The sequence below is a fragment of the Mustela nigripes genome, chromosome 2 (assembly GCF_022355385.1).
Source record: "Mustela nigripes isolate SB6536 chromosome 2, MUSNIG.SB6536, whole genome shotgun sequence".
Lineage (NCBI taxonomy): Eukaryota > Metazoa > Chordata > Mammalia > Carnivora > Mustelidae > Mustela > Mustela nigripes.
Genome location: NC_081558.1, coordinates 68,986,181 through 69,003,960, shown reverse-complemented (window position 1 = coordinate 69,003,960; position 17,780 = coordinate 68,986,181). Strand labels below are relative to the sequence as shown.

Sequence of the window (17,780 nt, the reverse complement as noted above, 5' to 3'; positions counted from 1 at the left end):
AAGGTCAAAACCAAGAGAAATCCAAAATTCCACTTCACTGACCTAGCACAGAAGTTTAGCCACTCGCCCACCAGACAGCTCCCTCTGTTCCTAAAAAATACTTTAGGAGACTTATTCATATTTCCCCCAAGCTGGCTTAACACTGATGCTATTTCTTTCATAATTCACCAAATTCATGTTTGTAGTTCATGCTATCTGGAGAACATAAAACGCAGAAGCCAATGCTTGCCAACAGAACGCCATGGAGAAAAATGTATACAACAGTGGAACAAAGATGAGTACTTTGGTGTGTATTTACTTAGAAAACCAAAGTTAAAGAGAAGTATCTAGACATTAAGAGCAAAACTAAAGAAAAAAAACACAAAACACACTTTGTGTTTACAGACATGATTGCTATCACTCACATAAATGACTGTGATCACTGCACACATTAGGTTTTCACTAGTCATTTCACATGATCTTTTGCATAGACATAGGAGATCCCCAGTGATCATGCCAAGGGCAACATGATTTCAATTGTGTTGATGGACCGACCGCCTTAGCCCACTGAACAAGCTGCATTAATTTCTGAGTCTGTGGCTTGAAGGGGATTTCAGTGCTTCCCCGCTCCCCCCATCCTGCCCTCAGTTCCTGTGCCCTCATCTGCTTCCCCCAAGCCAACTGGCTCTAACCACAATGGCCCAGCACAGGGGCGGCCTCACTCCCAGACACTCGAATGCAACCAAGTGTCCTGCCAGCACTTCCAACATCCCCGCCCCCACAGGGCAGATACAGCCTTTACTGTTCAAGCCTGAAAGAGACCAGTGCAAAAGTCAGGTAGTTTCACTTTCTACCTGGAAGAAAATACAGAAACACAGTCTTCCCATATAATACAGATTAAAATGGAGTTTATGCTGAAACAATTGTAATGCATGTAAAGTTAAAAAAAAAAAACACATGCACACATATACAAATAAAACTCAAGTGAAGCTGAGGGTCTGCTGGGCCCAAGAGCCAGAAGAGTGCTGAGATAAAGTTCATGAGGTGTGAGGGGAAGGGGCCAGAATAACTGGCAATGGCTTCACAGTGGAAGGAAGGCCCTGGAAGACATGCACTATTTGGACAGGTGAAGAAGGCATTCCAGGTGCAGGCAGTAGCATGAACAAAGGCCCGGAGGTAGGAATGAGCATAGCACATGGAAAGGTCAGTGAAGGCACGGCCACCATGGCAGCAGAGCATGGGCCCTGGACAGGAACAGCAGAGAAGGCTGAAGAGGCGCACGGGGGACTCATCAGGGATGGCCCAAGGACCTTGGCAGGCTTCTTTTCCATAGGGTGCAATTTCTGGTGCTGAACAAAGCTGCCATACCATTTGAATGCTTTGCCACACACCTTGCACTCATAGGGTTTCTCGCCGGTGTGCACTCTCTGATGCTGGATGGAAGCTATCTTCTGAGTGAAGGCTTTGCCACACTCCTTGCACTGGTAGGGCTTCTCCCCTGTATGAATCCTCTGATGGACAATAAAAAGTGACCTACACCCAAAAGCTTTCCGACATTCCTTGCATTTATAGAGCTTCTCTCCCGTGTGCAGTCTCTGATGCTGAAGATAAGCTGCGCTCCTTCGGAAGGCCTTCCCACACTCCTTACACTCGTATGGCTTCTCTCCAGTGTGGATCCTCTGGTGCTGAGTCAAGGCCGTGTTGGAACTCAAACCTTTGCCGCACTCCTTACATTCGTAGGGCCCTTCTCCAATGTGGTTCTTCTCGTGTACGATGCAGTCATAGCTGGACTTAAAAGCTTTACCACACTCCTTACATTTGAAGGGCTTCTCCCCAGTGTGACTCATCTGGTGCCGAAGCAGCTTTGAGTTGTATCTGAAGATTTTCCCACATTCTTTACATTCGTAAAACTTCATTCCACCCCGAAGTATCAGATTCGGATTCAGACTGAAAGTCTGCCATGTCGCCTTGCTTTTAAAGTCAAAGTGCTGGGAGACATTTCTGAGCAGTCCTCCTCTGGGCATTCTGGACAATTCTGGCTGCTCAGAGGCTTCCTGCTTTACAGCTGGCTCCTCCTCCTTCATCCAGGACTCACCACCTGTCCAAAGAAACCAAAAGTGTTCGGAGTTACTGAGCTGGGAGGGCAAAAGGATCCAGGGCTCCTGTTTTCTCTTACAGAATCTGATTTTGAAAAACACACTCAGAAAGTGGCTACAGACATCCCTACAGGAGGGTAAGAGAGAGAAAGAAAAATGATAATCTACTATCTGGAGGGCAGATGGCACTGGAAACAGCGGGAAGTGCCTCCTATGAGGAAGGCTGGGAAGTGGACTAAGACAAGTGAAAGGAGCACAGTGAGACCTTCCAGAATGAAAAGGGGAAAAGGCAGGCAGGAAGGAAAAGAGAAAAAAAGATGTGAGACCTAAGAGGATCAGCAAGAAATGGAAAATTTTTGAGAGAGAGAGAAAGAGACCCCAAAAAGGGAAGGAAATTCACGCTCTTGGGGAGAGTCGGAAAGCTCTCACATTAGCAGGGATCTTGCAAGCTGCAAACCAAACTCAAAAACACTTTATTTCAATGTCCCCACCTGCAAGCCAGAAAACCATCCTAAATTCCAAATAATGGCCCAATGATTTTATTCTTAAATATTCCACATGGGGCGCCTGGGTGGCACAGTCGGTTAAAAGTGTCCAACTCTTGATTTCTGCTCAGGTCTGATCTCTGGGTTGTGGGATCAAACACTGCCTCAGGCTCTGTGCTCAGCATGGAGTCTGCTTAAGGATTCTCTCCCCATCTCATTCTCTCTCTCTCTCTAAAATAAATAAATCTTATTATTGTTTTTTTAAAGATTTTATTAATGACAGACACAATGAGAGAGGGAACACAACTATGGGGGAGCTGGATAGGGAGAAGCACGCTTCCCGCCGAGCAGGGAGCCCAATATTGGGCTCAATCCCAGGACGCTGGGATAATGACCTGAGCTGAAGGCAGATGCTCAACGACTGAAGCCACCCAGGCACCCCTCTAAAATAAACAAATTCTAAAATAAATAAATAAGTAACATTCCACATAATCTTCTAGGATAAAAGATTCAGGAAATCAGCTAGAATACAAATTGAATTGGAGAGCTGTAGGCCACAGGCATATTTCTGCTAAAAGAACTAAAATTTACAAAATCACAGCATATATGGAAACTTTCTCCAAAAGGAAGAAAACCCAGGGAATCAAGAGCTCCGAGGACTGGTGAGCAGTCTCAGGGAAATTTTACGCTGTGTGCATGTGTGTTCATGTGTGCACATGTGTGTGTGTGCATGCACATGTGTGTGTATGTGTTGGGGTCTGTGTGTGTGTGTTGGGCGCAGTGGTGGGACAACAGCCCCTGCCTCCCCCTCTACAGCTGTATATAAGACAAATATAATATAGACCTAAGGATTCTGGCATATAGAACCTGTCGGTGACTTAAATAGTAAAAAGGCAAATTAAAGGCATTTATTTCATTGCTAAAGACCTAAAAACAACATTCATAGCTGTGGCACAAATAACTCAGTCTGACCCACGGAATCATACTTTCCTCAAAGTACAGCTGAAACCCACTCCTTTGCATAAAGCTGGTTTAAAATTAAGTATTTCCACTGTTGAGAAAAGAAGTGGTTTAAGAGCTACTGGGTCAGAGCTTTTCTGTGGGAGTTGAGTGGCCACACACTACTGGGGACTGGTCTTCCAAGGCACAGGGCTGAACTGGGCAGAGGTCAGAGAGTGTACTGAGTATTGCCTTATAAATGTCTTCTCTGCTGCAAAAGAAACACTTCTAATAAACTGGGAAGGCAAAACCAGAAACCACTAGGTTCTCTTACTCACCTGGACAGATGCCTCTCAAAAGTTCTGCTTCCCAGGGATCTGGGCCCCATGGTGCTTCACCGCTCTCCAGCTGGGAGATCAGATCAGGTTTGGGGAATGGAAATGCTACTCAAACAAGAAAAAGGAAAAACAAGTTGAGGGAGGACTTCCAGAGCTTTCCTGAGATCTCGCTAGGCCCACCTCACAACAGGCTGACACAGGGAGGGAGGAAGGGATGGGATGAAATGCCCAAGAGAACAAGTGAGCTATCAAGGGGTTCTGAGGAAGAACTTCAAACCATGCTCCAAGGCAAGGCCAAGGAGATAGCCATTGTCCTCAGGAAGAAACTGCAGTCTCACCCTGACCTAAAGGAAGAGATCCCCTCAGGAAGAACATAGGTATTGATTCCCATGGGGGGAGGACCCACATCTCCAGAACACTGGCAGCATGGAGGAACCTAGTGCATCAGGAAGCGGCCTCTCCCTCAGGGCCCAGAACCAGCCCCTTCCCAGGATATAGGGAAGTCTGATTTCAAAACCAGAGAGAATCAGGGATTTCCTCAGCCAGCATCTCCAGAGACTGGCAACTACAGAACTAACCTCTGGGGCCATCTAACCTAACGACTTCTAGAAGCCCCAAAACGTCTTAGGAAGATGTCAAACTATCACAAAGGACCAGGGCGAGAGTCCTTACCCAGCGAAGCCACATTCGCATAATTCTCCAGCATCACCTCCCGGTACAAAGCCCTCTGTGTGGGGTCCAGGTTGGCCCACTGATTCTGGGTGAAGTGCACGGCCACGTCCTCAAAGGTCACTGGCTCCTGAAAAAACAGGCTCCTGCTAAGGCTCTCAGTGAAGGCAGAAGAGAGGGCTGACTGCAGAGAAGAGGTTGCCAGGGTCTGCAACTCTGAGCCTCCTGAAAGATCTGCTCTAGTGAGAAGAACACTTAGCACCCCAAAGGGGCAAGCCCTCAGCCAATGCTCCAAATGGAGAACCCCAAAACACTCCCGTGCACACAGCTTTGAGGCCACAAACTGTCATCTCCCTCTCACAGCCTGGCAGCCAGGGCTCTCTGCCTGGTCACTATATCAATCCCCATGTTCCTGACTCTGTCCCTCCTGCACCACAATCCTGTCACCCTGTTTTCTAAACACCAGCCACTGCAGGCTACTGCCACTCACTATGTCTCTGCCCATCCAGAGTATACACGCACACCCCGTTTGTTCCCTGCACCCAGCATCTCCTCGGTCTTCCCCAACATTCCACCAGTGCAGAGGACCCACTCCTTAAAGGTATTTCCATCCAGCATTCTTTAAATTTCTTTTCATTCTTTCTTACCTTATCAGAATGCTCCCTTGAAGGAAACCTGCAGCCTGCCTGTTCTGGTCTTTTCTCTGCCTCACCCACCTTCAAAGAAAGTTAGCAGTGCCTTGTCTCTGGACACAGATCCATCCCCCAGTCTTGAGCTCCATCCCACCTGCCAAGGTGGGCCCCTCTCTGCCTCCCCCTGGAGCTATCCATGTTCCCACACATGAAGGGAATTCATACTTGTTAATTAAGACCCTAGGCACCAAGCTCTTAGGAGGGTGTACCTTTAGGACATGTATTTCATTTAATCTTTTTTTAAAGATTTATTTATTTGAGAGAGAAAGAGAGAGAGAAACAGAGAGCATTCGAGCACAAACATCAGGAGGGCAGAGGGAGAGGAAGAGAATCTTAAGCTGAGTCTCTGCTAAGCACAGAGCCCAACACAGATCTCAATCTCAAGACCCTGAGATCATGATGTGAGCTGAAATCAGGAGTCAGACGCTTAACTGATTGAGCCACCCAGGCACCCCGTATTTCCTTTAATCTTAAAAACATATATATGGGGGCACCTGGATGGCTCAGTGGGTTAAGCCACTGCCTTCAACTCAGGTCATGATCTCAGGGTCCTGGGATCGAGCCCCGCATTGGCCTCTCTGCTCAGCAGGGAGCCTGCTTCCTCCTCTCTCTCTGCCTCCCTCTCTGCCTGCTTGTCATCTCTCTCTCTGTCAAATAAATAAATAAAATCTTTTTTAAAAAACATATATATGACATAGAAATTATTACTCCCATTTTCACCTGATGAAACTAAGATTCAGAAAAATTAATTACTTTGCCCAAGACCATACAGACAGGAACTGGTTGAGCTGGGATTTCAGCCCATATCCATCAAAGAGCAAACCTGGGCTCTTCCCACACACCAAGCTACCTCCCATACCAGGCTTACGAGCTTCCCCTAAAACATGGCTCACCCCTGATCCTCATCATTACCTGGTGCTGTCCCATCTTTGAAACTCCTAATCCCCAACAGCACCCATCAATCCGTCTTTACCATGCTCCCTCCAAGCCACAGGGACTCCCTCTCTGAGTGTAGACTGGTGTGTGTGTGTGGGGGGGGGGGGGTTCAGCTCTTTCAAAGCCTCACACACCACCCTGGGAGCCACAGACTCTGAATCGCCCAAAAGCAATCCCTAATGGTGTCACTGGCTACCTTCTCTGCTTCTACAGTCGGGACAGTACAAACCACAGAAACTAGATTCTCACATGGGAGGTTTCATGATTTCTGTACCTTCTCACCTTGATGCCCCCGCCCCCAGAGTCTACATCCTAGGAGATATTCAGTACCCTATGCAGTCAGTTTTGTTCTTCCAGTCACCAAAAACGAAAACACTTACCAAGAGGGGTTCATTCAGCTAAGCCCCTAACTCTATGTGCCCGTCTCTTGGGGTAGCAGCCTTGTGCTGAGGACAGCACCAGGGCCAGGGAGAAGGGAAGGCTACTGCAACCACTCTTGGAGGAAGCCCAGAAGAAATGTATCCCAAGGATAAATGCTGGCATTCACAATGTTCATGGCCGCTCTACACTAAGGTCCTTGTGAGGGTGCCCTCTTATTTTATTTTTTTAGAGAGAGAGAGCAAGAGTGTGAGTGGGGATTGGGGCTGGGGAGGGGAAAACAGAAGAGAGAGAATCCTAAGCAGGCTCCACACTCACTGTGGTACCCAACGATGGGCTTGATCTCATAACCCTGAGATCATGACCTCCAAAATCACGACCTGAGCTGAAACCAGACGCTTAACCCACTGAGCCACCCAGGCACCCTAAGGGTGTCCTTTTTAAACAATTAGGGAACCCAGTTCAAAAGGAGACAGTGAAAGAAAAAGAACAAATGTGGAAACTACTCAAGGCAAGAGTTGGCCTTTAAACTGGGCAATGACAAGGTCTAAAGGGCCCCGAAAATAACCTGAGCCAAAAAAAATATCCTAACAGCAGACAGAACCGCAAAGCAATAAGGCCTCTGAGGACACCAACCACAGGCTCACAGGCGAACCAAAGTTCACCTCCACTCAGAGCAAGTCAGACCTCACTTCCTCTCATCTTCAGGGCTGCTCTCACAATCTCCTACTCCTCATCCCAGTCTGCCACCCCAATCTCTTTCTCCCCCACAGTCCCTCCCACCTGCCACCAAATATCACCATGATTCTGGAGTCTGGAAAAAGGAAAACTTACTGCAAGATAACTAGCTGGGTTGTGGATATACCTTTTTTTCTCCCATGATGGTCCCTATGTACCTCACCTTATTTTTCTCCACCACCTTTCTCATCATCCAACAAATTAGATTGTTCATTAACGATCTGCCTCCAACAGAACACAGGTAGATAAGACAAGGACCCCGTTTTGTTCATAACCAGTTCACTACCACACAGTCCAGTACCTGACAGATCTAGATGCTTAATATAAATTTGCTAAATGAATGTCAAAAATCATTTGACCATAAATCTTTTTAAAACTTATGAAGAAGGTCAGAAAACAGCAGCATATACCTCCCTGAGTAAAATGCCAGAGCATATGCACTCAAACTAATGGCTGGTGCTTTACCAAGAGCAGAGATCCTCCTTTCTGCAAGACTAAAAAAGGAGCATAAATGCAGGAAATGAGCCTAAACATCTTTGCTTGCAGATGAAGTAACTATCTGCCTAAAAATACTCAAGAGCCAAGGAAATAAATGGGAAATAGTTAGAACCGACAAAAATAACTCATTAAATTGGCTATATATAGTGTAAGGAAACCAGAATCACTAGCTTTCCTAATACTGTAACAATTAGAAGATAAAATGTGTGTGGGGGGGGGATGGCTGGCTCAGTTGGTAGAGTATGTGACTCTCAGGGTTGTAAGTTCTGGGCCCCTGATGAGTGTGGAAATTAGATAAAAATAAAATCTTAAAAAAAAAAAAAAGATAAAATGGGAGAAAATAGATGCCATTTATATACAAATAGTTAAGACTAGACCTAACAAAAATATGCAAGACCAAGATGAAGACAACGGAAATAAAGGAGAAACAGTGTTTCTAAGTGGGAAGAATCAAATTTGTAAACAATTATAGCCAATTGTGCCTAAGAATTCAATAAAACCCACACTCCCATCTAAAAAGTCAATGACATCTATGCAGAGAAAAGATATCATTTAAAGTCATCTAAGGGGCACCTCACTGGCTCAGTCCATACAGCATGGGACTTTTGATCTCAGGATTATGAGTTCAAGCCCCACACTGAATGTGGAGGTTACTTCTAAAAATAATAATAGGGACTCCTGGGTGACTCAGTCGGTTAAGCATCTCCTTTCAATCAGGTCATGATCCCAGGGTCCTGGGATTGAGTCCCACATCGAGCTCCTTGCTCATCAGAGAGCCTGCTTCTCCCTCTCTGCCTGCCATTCCCCCTGCTTGTGCTCTCTCTCTGACAAATAGGTAAAATCTTAAAAATAAATAATAATAGTAGTAATATAATAATAACAGTGTCACCTGAAAAGTAAGTACGGAGGACTACCTAAAATGTTTTGAAGAAAAGAAGTTATGGAAGAAAAGAAGTTATGAAAGAAAAGATGAGCAGGAATTAAACCCTACACTGAAAGGCCAATACTTCAGGGGTGAATGGGTGGGTCAGTCAGTTAAGCATCCGCCTTCAGCTCAGGTCATGATCCCAGGGTCCTAGCCCCACATCAGGTTCCCCACATCAGATTCCCTGCTCAGTGGCGAGTCTGCTTCTCCCTCTCCCTCTGTGATCTCTCTCGCTCCCACTCTCTCTCAAATGAAGAAATAAAAATCTTTAAAAATAACAATAATAAAATAAAGTTAATGGGGAAAATTGGAGATACTTTAGGATTTTGGTGTCGGGTGTCTGTATGAAATTCTGAGGCCTTCATTTAAATCTTTCACTGTATTGTGATTTCCTTTTAGGTGTATTGCACTAAATGAAACTTGTCAAATACATCTTCCTTTTAAAAACTGAAAGAGGGTAGCTGGGTGGCTCAGTCGATTAAGCATATGCCTTCGGCTTGGCTTGGGTCATGGTCCCAGGGTACTGGGGATGGAGCCCACATCTGGCCCCCTGCTCAGCAAGGAGCCTGCTTCTCCCTCTCCCTCTGCTCCCACTGCTTGTACTCTCTCTCTCTGTCAACCAAATAAATAAAATCTTTAAAATAAATAAATAAAACTGGAAAAAAATAGGATATAAGAAAATGAGAAGAGGAGCCTGGGTGGCTTAGTCAGTTAAGCATCTGCTTGTGGCTCAGGTCATGATCCCAGGGTTCTGGGATCAAGTCCCACATTGGGCTCCCTGCTCAGCCAAGAGTCTGCTTCTCCCTCAGCCTGCCATTTCCTTTGCTTGTGCATAAGCAGGTGCTCTCTCTCACTCTCTGACAAATAAATAAAATCTTTTTTAATCTTTTTTTTTAAATGAGAAAACAAGCCACCACAGGGAAAAAATAGTTGAAAAGGCCTATTTGATAAATGACTTAACCAAAGTATACAAAGAACTCTTTAATCTCAAAAGTAAGAATCCTATTAAAACATGTACAAAAGACCAGAAGCGACACCTCACGAAGCAGATGTACAGATGGCATACAGGTATATGAAAATACATCATACATCAATAGGAAAAGATAAATTAAAACACTGAGGTACCACTAGAATGGCCAAAACTAGAACGCTGAAAACACCTAATGCCGGTGAGGATTTGGAGCAACAGGAAATCTCATTTATTGCAGACAGGAATGCAAAATGGCACAGCCACTCTGGAAGGCAGTTTGGTAGTTTCTTACAAAACTAAACATACTCCTACCATATGATCCAACAATCATGCTCCTTGGTATCTTCCCAAACAAGCTGAAAACTTATATACATATAAAAATCTGCATACACATGTTTCTAACTACTTTATTCATAATTGCCAAAACATAGAAGCAACCAAGATACCCTTCAATAGAGGGGAATGAATAAACTGTGGTACATCCAGACTATGGAATGTTATTCAGCACTAAAAAGAATTCACTCTCAAGCCAAGAGAAGTCATAGAGGAAACTTAAACACATATAATCAAGTGAAAGAAACCAATCTGAAAAATCCACATACTGTATGATTCTAACTACATAACAAAACTATGAAGATAGGGATGTACAGGTACAACACAGAGGATTTTTATGACCATGAAAATACCCTGTATGATACTATAATAATACTCTGTATGATACTGTAATGATGGATACATGTCCTTATACATTTGTAACCCACAGAAAGCTCAACACCAAGAGTGAACCCTACTGTAAACCACAAACTTTGGGTGATTGTCATTTGTCACTGTAGGTTCATCAACTGTAACAAAAGTAGCACTCTGGTGAGGGATGTTGATTATAGGGAAGGCTAAAAATAGCCAAAGCAATCTTGAGAAGGAAAAACAAAGCTGGAGGTATCACAAATCCAAATCTCAAGGTAGACTACTAAATTGTAGTATCAAAACAGTATGGTACTGGCACAAAATAGACACACAGATCAGTGCAATAAATAGAGTCCAGAAATAAATCCACACTTATATGGCCGATTAATCTGTGGCAAAGGAGGCAAGAATATACACTGGGGAAAAGACAGTCACTTCAATAAATGGTGCTGGACAGCTACATGCAAAAGACTGAAACTGGACCACTTCCTTACACCACACACAAAAACAAACTCAAAGTGGATTAAATACTTAAAAGTGAGACCTTGGGGGCACCTGGGTGGCTCAAGCTTTAAGCTTCAGCCTTCAGCTCAGGTCATGATCCCAGGATCCTGGGATCAAGCCCTACATCAGGCTCCCTGCTCAGTAGGAAGCTTGCTTCTCTCTCCTCCACTCTCCCTGCTTGTGTTCCCTCTCTCACTGTCTCTCTCTGTTAAATAAATAAATAAAATATCTAAATAAATAAATAAATAATAAAGGTGAGACCTGAAACCATATAAATCTTTAGAGAGAACACAGACAGTAATTTCTCTGACATTAGCCACCGCAACATTTTTCTAGATGTGTCATCTAAGGCCATTTCTCCAAAGACCTACAGTGATCAACATCACTCACCGTCAGGGAAATGCAAAACCACAATGAGGTATGACCTCACACCTGTCAGAAGAGCTAAAATCAAAAAGACAATAACAAGTGTGGGTGACGATGTGGAAAAAAGGGAACACATGCCCACCGTGTGAGGGAATGTAAACTGGTGCAGCCACTGTGTAAAACGCCACAGAAGTTCCTCAAAATATTAAAGACAAGAGTACCATGTGATCCAGTAATTCCACTACTGGGATAATTCAAAAAGATACATGTGTCCTTATGTTTAATGCAGCATTATTTAAATAGCCGCAATATGGATTCAACCTAAGTGTCCATCAATAGACAAACGGATAAGGAAGATGTGAGATACACACACATACACACACACAGACACTGAAATATTTTGCAGCCATAAAAAAGGATGAGATTATGTCATTTGTTTTTTGTTTTTTTAAGATTTTATTTGAGAGAGAGTGAGAGAACCCAAAATTTCCCTGAAAATAAAGACTATATATATTTTTTTTTTAATATTTTTTTTATTTATTTGACAGAGAGAAATCACAACTAGGCAGAGAGGCAGGAGGAAGCAGGCTCCCTGTGGAGCAGAGAGCCTGATGCGGGGCTCCATCCCGGACCCTGGGATCACGACCTGAGCCGAAGGCAGAGGCCCTAACCCACTGAGCCACCCAGGTGCCCCAAGCCTGTATTTTTTTAAGAAAAAAAAAAAGGACAATATTTATCTCTTATCTGGACTACAATATGCTTCTTACTGACTCAAACCCTTCTACAACTAACATACCACCAGGGCTGGAAAAATCATTTTTTAAAAAGAAATCTTTTTTTTTTTTTTTTAATCTCTACACTCAACATGGGGCCATGGGACTTGAGCTCATGATGCTGAGATCAACAGTCACATGCTCCACCAACTAAGTCAGACAAAGTCTGCTGGAAAATCTTTTTAATACCCAACAAGGTGCCTGGGTGTCTCAGTTGGTTAAGTGGCTGCCTTCAGCCCAGGTCATGATCCCAGTATCCTGGGATCAAGCCCTGCATCTGGCTCCCTGCTCAGCAGGAGCCTGCTTCTCCCTCTCCAAGTGCTTGCCACTCCTCCTGCTTATGCTATCTCTCTCTGTCAGATAAATAAATAAAAATCTTTAAAAAAAAATACATATATCCAACCATGTCACCTACCATGCTTAATAATCCTTCAGTGCCTTCCCAATGAACTCAGAATAGAAATCAAAGTCTTGACAGTGTCTGTCCTACAAGACATGTGCCTACTTCTCCCACCACACAGTGAACTACTTTCCCTGACCTCGCCGTATTTCCAGAGCACACCCAGCTTTCTCCCCAACTGTAGGGCCTCTGCATTTGACATTCTTCTCTTCAGAAAGCTCTTTTTTAGCTCTCTCTTCAGCGATCCCCAAAACTGTTTCTAGCTCATTCTTGGGATCTCAACCCCATGCTACTACCTCTATGAGGGCTTTCCTGACCACTACCTTGAGAGGGAGCTTCAAGGCTTCTCAGATTTGCAAAGGTACAGGCATTAAGAATCATCTGAACAGCAGCACCTGGGTAGCTCAGTCAGTTAGGGATCTGCCTTCCAGCTCAAGTCATGGTTCTGGGCTCCTGGGATCGAGGCCCTGGCAGGCTCCCTGCTCACCGGGGAGGTCTGCTTCTCCCTCTGCCCTTCCCCCTGCTCATGCTCACGCTCTCTCTCTCTCTCTCAAATAAATTTTTTTTTTTAAAAAATCACCTGAAGAGCTTGTTACAACAAATTCCTGGACTCCTCAGTCTGATTCTGGGTCTAGGGTGGAACCCAAGAATTTGCAATTCTAATGACCTGCCAGGTGATGTGGATGCTGCCCACATGGGGACCACATTTCTGACCACACTTTAGCAACATGTAATTAACTTACTAGTTGGTTTATAAACTATCTACTTTGCTAAAGGTGCCTTTCATGAGAAAAGGAGACTTATCTACATTACCAGTACTGTATACCCATCACTTACAAAGTGCATAGGGAAAGAACAATGCTGGTCTCCCTGCAATACATCTGCAATTTGAGGAACAATGTCTTCAATACAGATTTCTGATCTTGGGGCGCCTAGGTGGCTCAGTGAGTTAAGCCTCTGCCTTCAGCTCAGGTCATGATCCCAGGGTCCTGGTATCTCGAGCCCTGCATCAGGCTCTCTGCTCAGCAGGGAGCCTGCTTCCCCCCTCTCTCTCTCTGCCTGCCTCTCTGCCTACTTGTGATCTTTCTCTCTCTGTCAAATAAATAAAATCTTTAAAAAAAAAATTTCTCTGACCTCAGTAGGCAAATTTTATATGAAGAACATGATTTGGATTTCCACATTCAGGGAGAATTTCTTAGCTTGGGTGTCTCTTTTCCCACTTAACCCTACACATCTACACTCATCACTCTCATACACACAACTTATCTCCTCCACCATTATTTAGAGCCCTGGCTGTGGGGATAAACTTAAGGGGGAAATGGGAGCATGGCCAAGTCAGGCCTTCTTGGTCTTTTCCTGATTACCTGATAGCTAACGTAATTTTAAAAGACTGAAAGGAAGCTCAGCTCACCTGAGGCCAAGATGTTTGGAGCATGGCTGATGTCCCCTGGCTTCGTGCACTGTCTTCTTGATTTGGAAAAGCAAAAACCTTAGGAGCTAAGAGAAGAAGAGCCGTGAGTGCAATGCACCCTGACCTCCAACACTCACAGCCGCCCATAGCCTTCCCAGTCTCCTCGTTTCCAGCACTGGGAAGAGACTCTCTCAGACCCACCCTGCAGCTGATGGCCCTAACAACCTCATGAACTGCTCTGCCTGGTCCTCAGGACAATCCCCATCACCTGCTCAGTCCAAGAGTGTTCCTGAGCCCATTCACACGCAGCGGACTGAGAGATCCAAGACAAATCCTATCCCTACAATGTTGGGTCTGAACACACCTAAAAACGCGCTTACAGGAACCACGACGTTGACCCAAAAGCGTTGTCAATGGAAAGGAGGCACAGAGATGGCAAAATGCGTATTAACAGTAAAATACTCATGATGCTGACCAGAGACCCGACCGGGATCTCCACCCAGGGACTCCGAGACCCCAAATAGAAACGTCAGTCGTGGGCGCGGGAAGCTGCTGAGCCAAGTTCCTGAGGGCAGAAAAGAGGATCACGCCTCGGCGGAGGGCAAGGGGTAGGACCAGGCTGCAGAAGGCCGCTCGGCCACCTCGGGCGGCTTCCGCGAGGCCCAAGCGCCGGGAGTCAGGGGAGGGGATGAGTCCGCACTGGGCCCGAGCTCAGGGGAGGGGGGCGCTGACGAGCCGCTAGGGAAAACGAGGAAGCCGACGCCGGGCGGACCTTACACGTAGAACTCGCTGGAACCCACGCTCTCCCTCTCAGAACACCAAAAAGCTGAGAGAGGCAAGCCGACGCGGAAGCGAGCGCGAGCCCCCCAATGCCCCTCTAGGCCGCACGGAGGCGGCTCATCTCTGTGGTCCCCGCGGTGCGGCCCACGTGACTCGGCCAGCCGCTCGGAAGAGGAGGGGTTGCGGGCGGGCCGCGGCAGGCGTGGTCATTAACTGGTGCCTCCCCCGGCTGCGGCGGCTGCCTCCTGGTGGGGTCCGGGACGTATAGGCTCAGGTACCCCGTCTAGACCCATGTGGGGTCCAGGTTAACTCGATGCCGGTCAGCGGTCGGTCGCCTTTACTCGGAGCGTCACTCGGGCTGTGCTAGTGTGAGGAGAAAGGCTCCCGGTGCTTCACATCTTGGAGGCCCAAACCAAGGACACTCCTTGGGTCCCCAGCATTTACTTAAATGTCTTCTGTTTAGATTTTCCCGAAAATTTTACCAACAAATCAGTAGTTTAGAGCTATTTTTCCACCGAGTAACTGCTACTAAAATACAATGTCAACACTGGCTGGGGAAAAAAAAAATCATACCTTCCATAAATAAAGATCTGGATAATCCCTTAAGTCTCTCCTGCCGGTTTGCTGTGTGAAGTTAAAACAATTAACATTAAAACTACGTTTTTCAGGGCACCTGGGTGGTTCAGTTGGTTAGGCAACTTCCAGCTGGAGTCATGATCCCGGGGTACCAGGATGGAGTCCCACATCGGGGGACTTCTCCCTCTGACCTTCTCCCCTCTCATGCTCTCTCTCACTCTCTCTCAAATAAATAAAATATATATTTTTAAATGTTTTTCATAGTCAAGTAATTGCCATTAATTTGACTCAGGTCAGTACACGTGTTCTGCAAATCAGCCAATAAAGTGATAGCCTCACTTAGGTGGTCCCAATTCTGAAAGTTAGCAAAGCAATGGCAGCCCAAGCTTCTGAATAGGAGCCAATCAGTGGCAAACACCCCTGAAAATCGGTCCCCTCAATACAGTGACCAAGACTTTGAAAGTCACTGGGTCCCCGTGTTCCAGTGACCAGGGTTGGTCAGCGTGATTGCCAGCAGGAACGAACTTTATTTCTGTTGAGTACATGTTCAGATACACGCCTCCTACTCACCAAGCACTTCGTTGCCATGGAGGGCAATGGGCCTCCCACTGCTAAAAGACAGAATGATCCTTGGTATCCGGATGTATGGATCTACCACAGGAGCTTCTATTCCTTTTGTTACCAAACCCATTTGGCTGCCTGCTAACTCAAAGATCACTCGAGAGGAGTTTTATTTGAAAAGGAATCTGAGCTTTATTCAGGAGGAAGGCAACCAAGAGAGAAGTTGGACTCTTGTCCAAAAGCCCCCTCTTGAGAGTTCTGCCTGGCCCAGTGGGGTTTAAAGCAGCTAATCAGCAAAGAGTATGCAGTGGCCCGTAGCATTTCTTCATCACATGTAGATTTGAGGCCAGCTAGAAATATTTTCAGTGCTGGGGTTTTGCATGGGGGTCCAGTTCTTGTTTCGTGATGTGCCCCAGTACTCTCTTCTTTCTGGAAAGCAGGGCAAGGTTTACAGATACAGAAAGGGAGTTAGTAAAATCATTCGTGTAACCTAAAAAAGAATATTTTGCTTAAAAAAAAAATTGCCGGAGTGATCTGAAAGTCGAAGTAGCTTCAAACAGACTTGCTGGCCTCTGGGGGCTTCGGAAGGTTCTGGTTCTTCACTTCTCAAGGTCAATGGTCTGCAAATTTCGAAGAAAGTAAAATAGTTCTGTTACAGACTGAGGCCTTAGGTCAGGGAGTAAGGAGTGTTAATGCTCCAGACCAGCGGGAGTGCTATTCCCCTTCCACAGGAATTAGACTGTCACTAACTATAGCTTAAAGTCCTGTCATGTAAAGTACAATAGGTAGCTCTTGCTGCATAATCATCCCAAAACTTTGTGGCTGAGAACAATATATTCATTCAACATGTTTCTTAAAGTTTCTGTAGACCAGGAATTCAGGAGTGGTTTGGCTGGAAGATCCCAGCTTGGGATCTCTCATGAAGTTCCATGCAGGAGTCACCTGGGGCTGCTTACATATAAACTTAAATTACTGGTTACTGCTGTGAAACTTCAGTCCCTTCCCACATGGGTTTCTGCACACAGTTGTGTCCTCACAATTTTCCTACAGGTTTCTACCTAAAGTAAGCAATCCAAAAGGCCAAGGCCAGGGGCACCTGGCTGCCTCAGTTGGTGGAGCATGTGACGCTTGATCTCAGGTCATGAGTTCAAGCCCCACATTGGGTGTACAGTTTATTTAAAAATTAGATAAAACCTTTTTTTAAATAAAAAAAAATGTCAAGGCCAACTGCAGTGTGATGACATAGCTTTAGAAGTCATGCACCATCATCACCTCAATGTACTACCAAGACAGGCCTCTCATAATACAATATTAGATGAGATACACAAGGGCATGAATGCAAGAATTAGAATCACCACGGACCAATCTCAGCCTAATGCTGAGACTTTTTCTACCACAGAAAACATATATTTTATAAAATTTCCTGTATTTTTATTGTAAAGCTTCTGTACAATTGTTTTAAGTAAATGAATTAGATTTCCAGGAACAACAGCATGATGAAGACCTCTATTTCCAAACTGCCTCTTCTCTAAGCTGATCAAAATGAACAACTAATTAATCTAGAAAGATGGGTGCACATATACACATATACATCACAAACCCTTAAGTGTTAGCCAGGGGTGCATGGGTGGCTCATTCAGTTAAGCATCTCTCTTTGGCTCAGGTCATGATCCCAGGGTCCTGGGGATGGAGCCTCACATGGGGATCGCTGCTCAGCGGAATCTGCTTCTCCCTCTCCCTCTGCTGCTTCCCCTGCCTATGATCACTTGCTCGCTTGCTCTCAAAGAAATAAAATCTTAGGGGAAAAAAAAGTATTAGCCAGTTATCACAATCAGATCTAACTTGAAGGGGGACAATACTGGGCATGGTATTCCTCTATCTGGTATTAGAGTGCAGGGAGAATAAATGAGAAAGTTTTGGTAGACCCAAACAAAAATCCCCAAGTTGTGAAAATGAGAATTGGAATCATGGGAATCAGAGGAGAAAACTGGGAGCATGCAAAAGTCCCATTCTTTCCCAGAACCGCCTCACCAGAGGGACAGAGTATATAGGCAGTGCTGATGTACAGGCAGCTAGAAAGCA

General features: G+C 45.3%; 1 protein-coding gene across 5 annotated transcripts in view; it reads right to left on the bottom strand.

The window, feature by feature from the left end:
• Positions 1-270: 270 nt before the first annotated feature.
• The window catches only part of ZNF621 (zinc finger protein 621), a 33,121-nt gene continuing 15,611 nt past the window's right edge, over positions 271-17,780 (bottom strand). Inside the window, exons 1-5 of one of the 5 annotated variants that reach the window (XM_059390714.1) lie at positions 14,146-14,713; positions 13,782-13,867; positions 4,510-4,636; positions 3,838-3,942; positions 271-2,077 (exon numbers count right to left, since the gene is read on the bottom strand). In XM_059390714.1, the coding sequence (XP_059246697.1) occupies positions 1,017-2,077; positions 3,838-3,942; positions 4,510-4,636; positions 13,782-13,805 (1,317 nt within the window). In that variant the 5' untranslated portion in view covers positions 13,806-13,867; positions 14,146-14,713 and the 3' untranslated portion in view covers positions 271-1,016. Of the gene's footprint in view, positions 2,078-3,837; positions 3,943-4,509; positions 4,637-13,781; positions 13,868-14,145; positions 14,714-17,780 lie in introns of those variants that run through there. The other 4 variants (XM_059390715.1, XM_059390716.1, XM_059390717.1 and 1 more) reach the window with 4 other exon arrangements.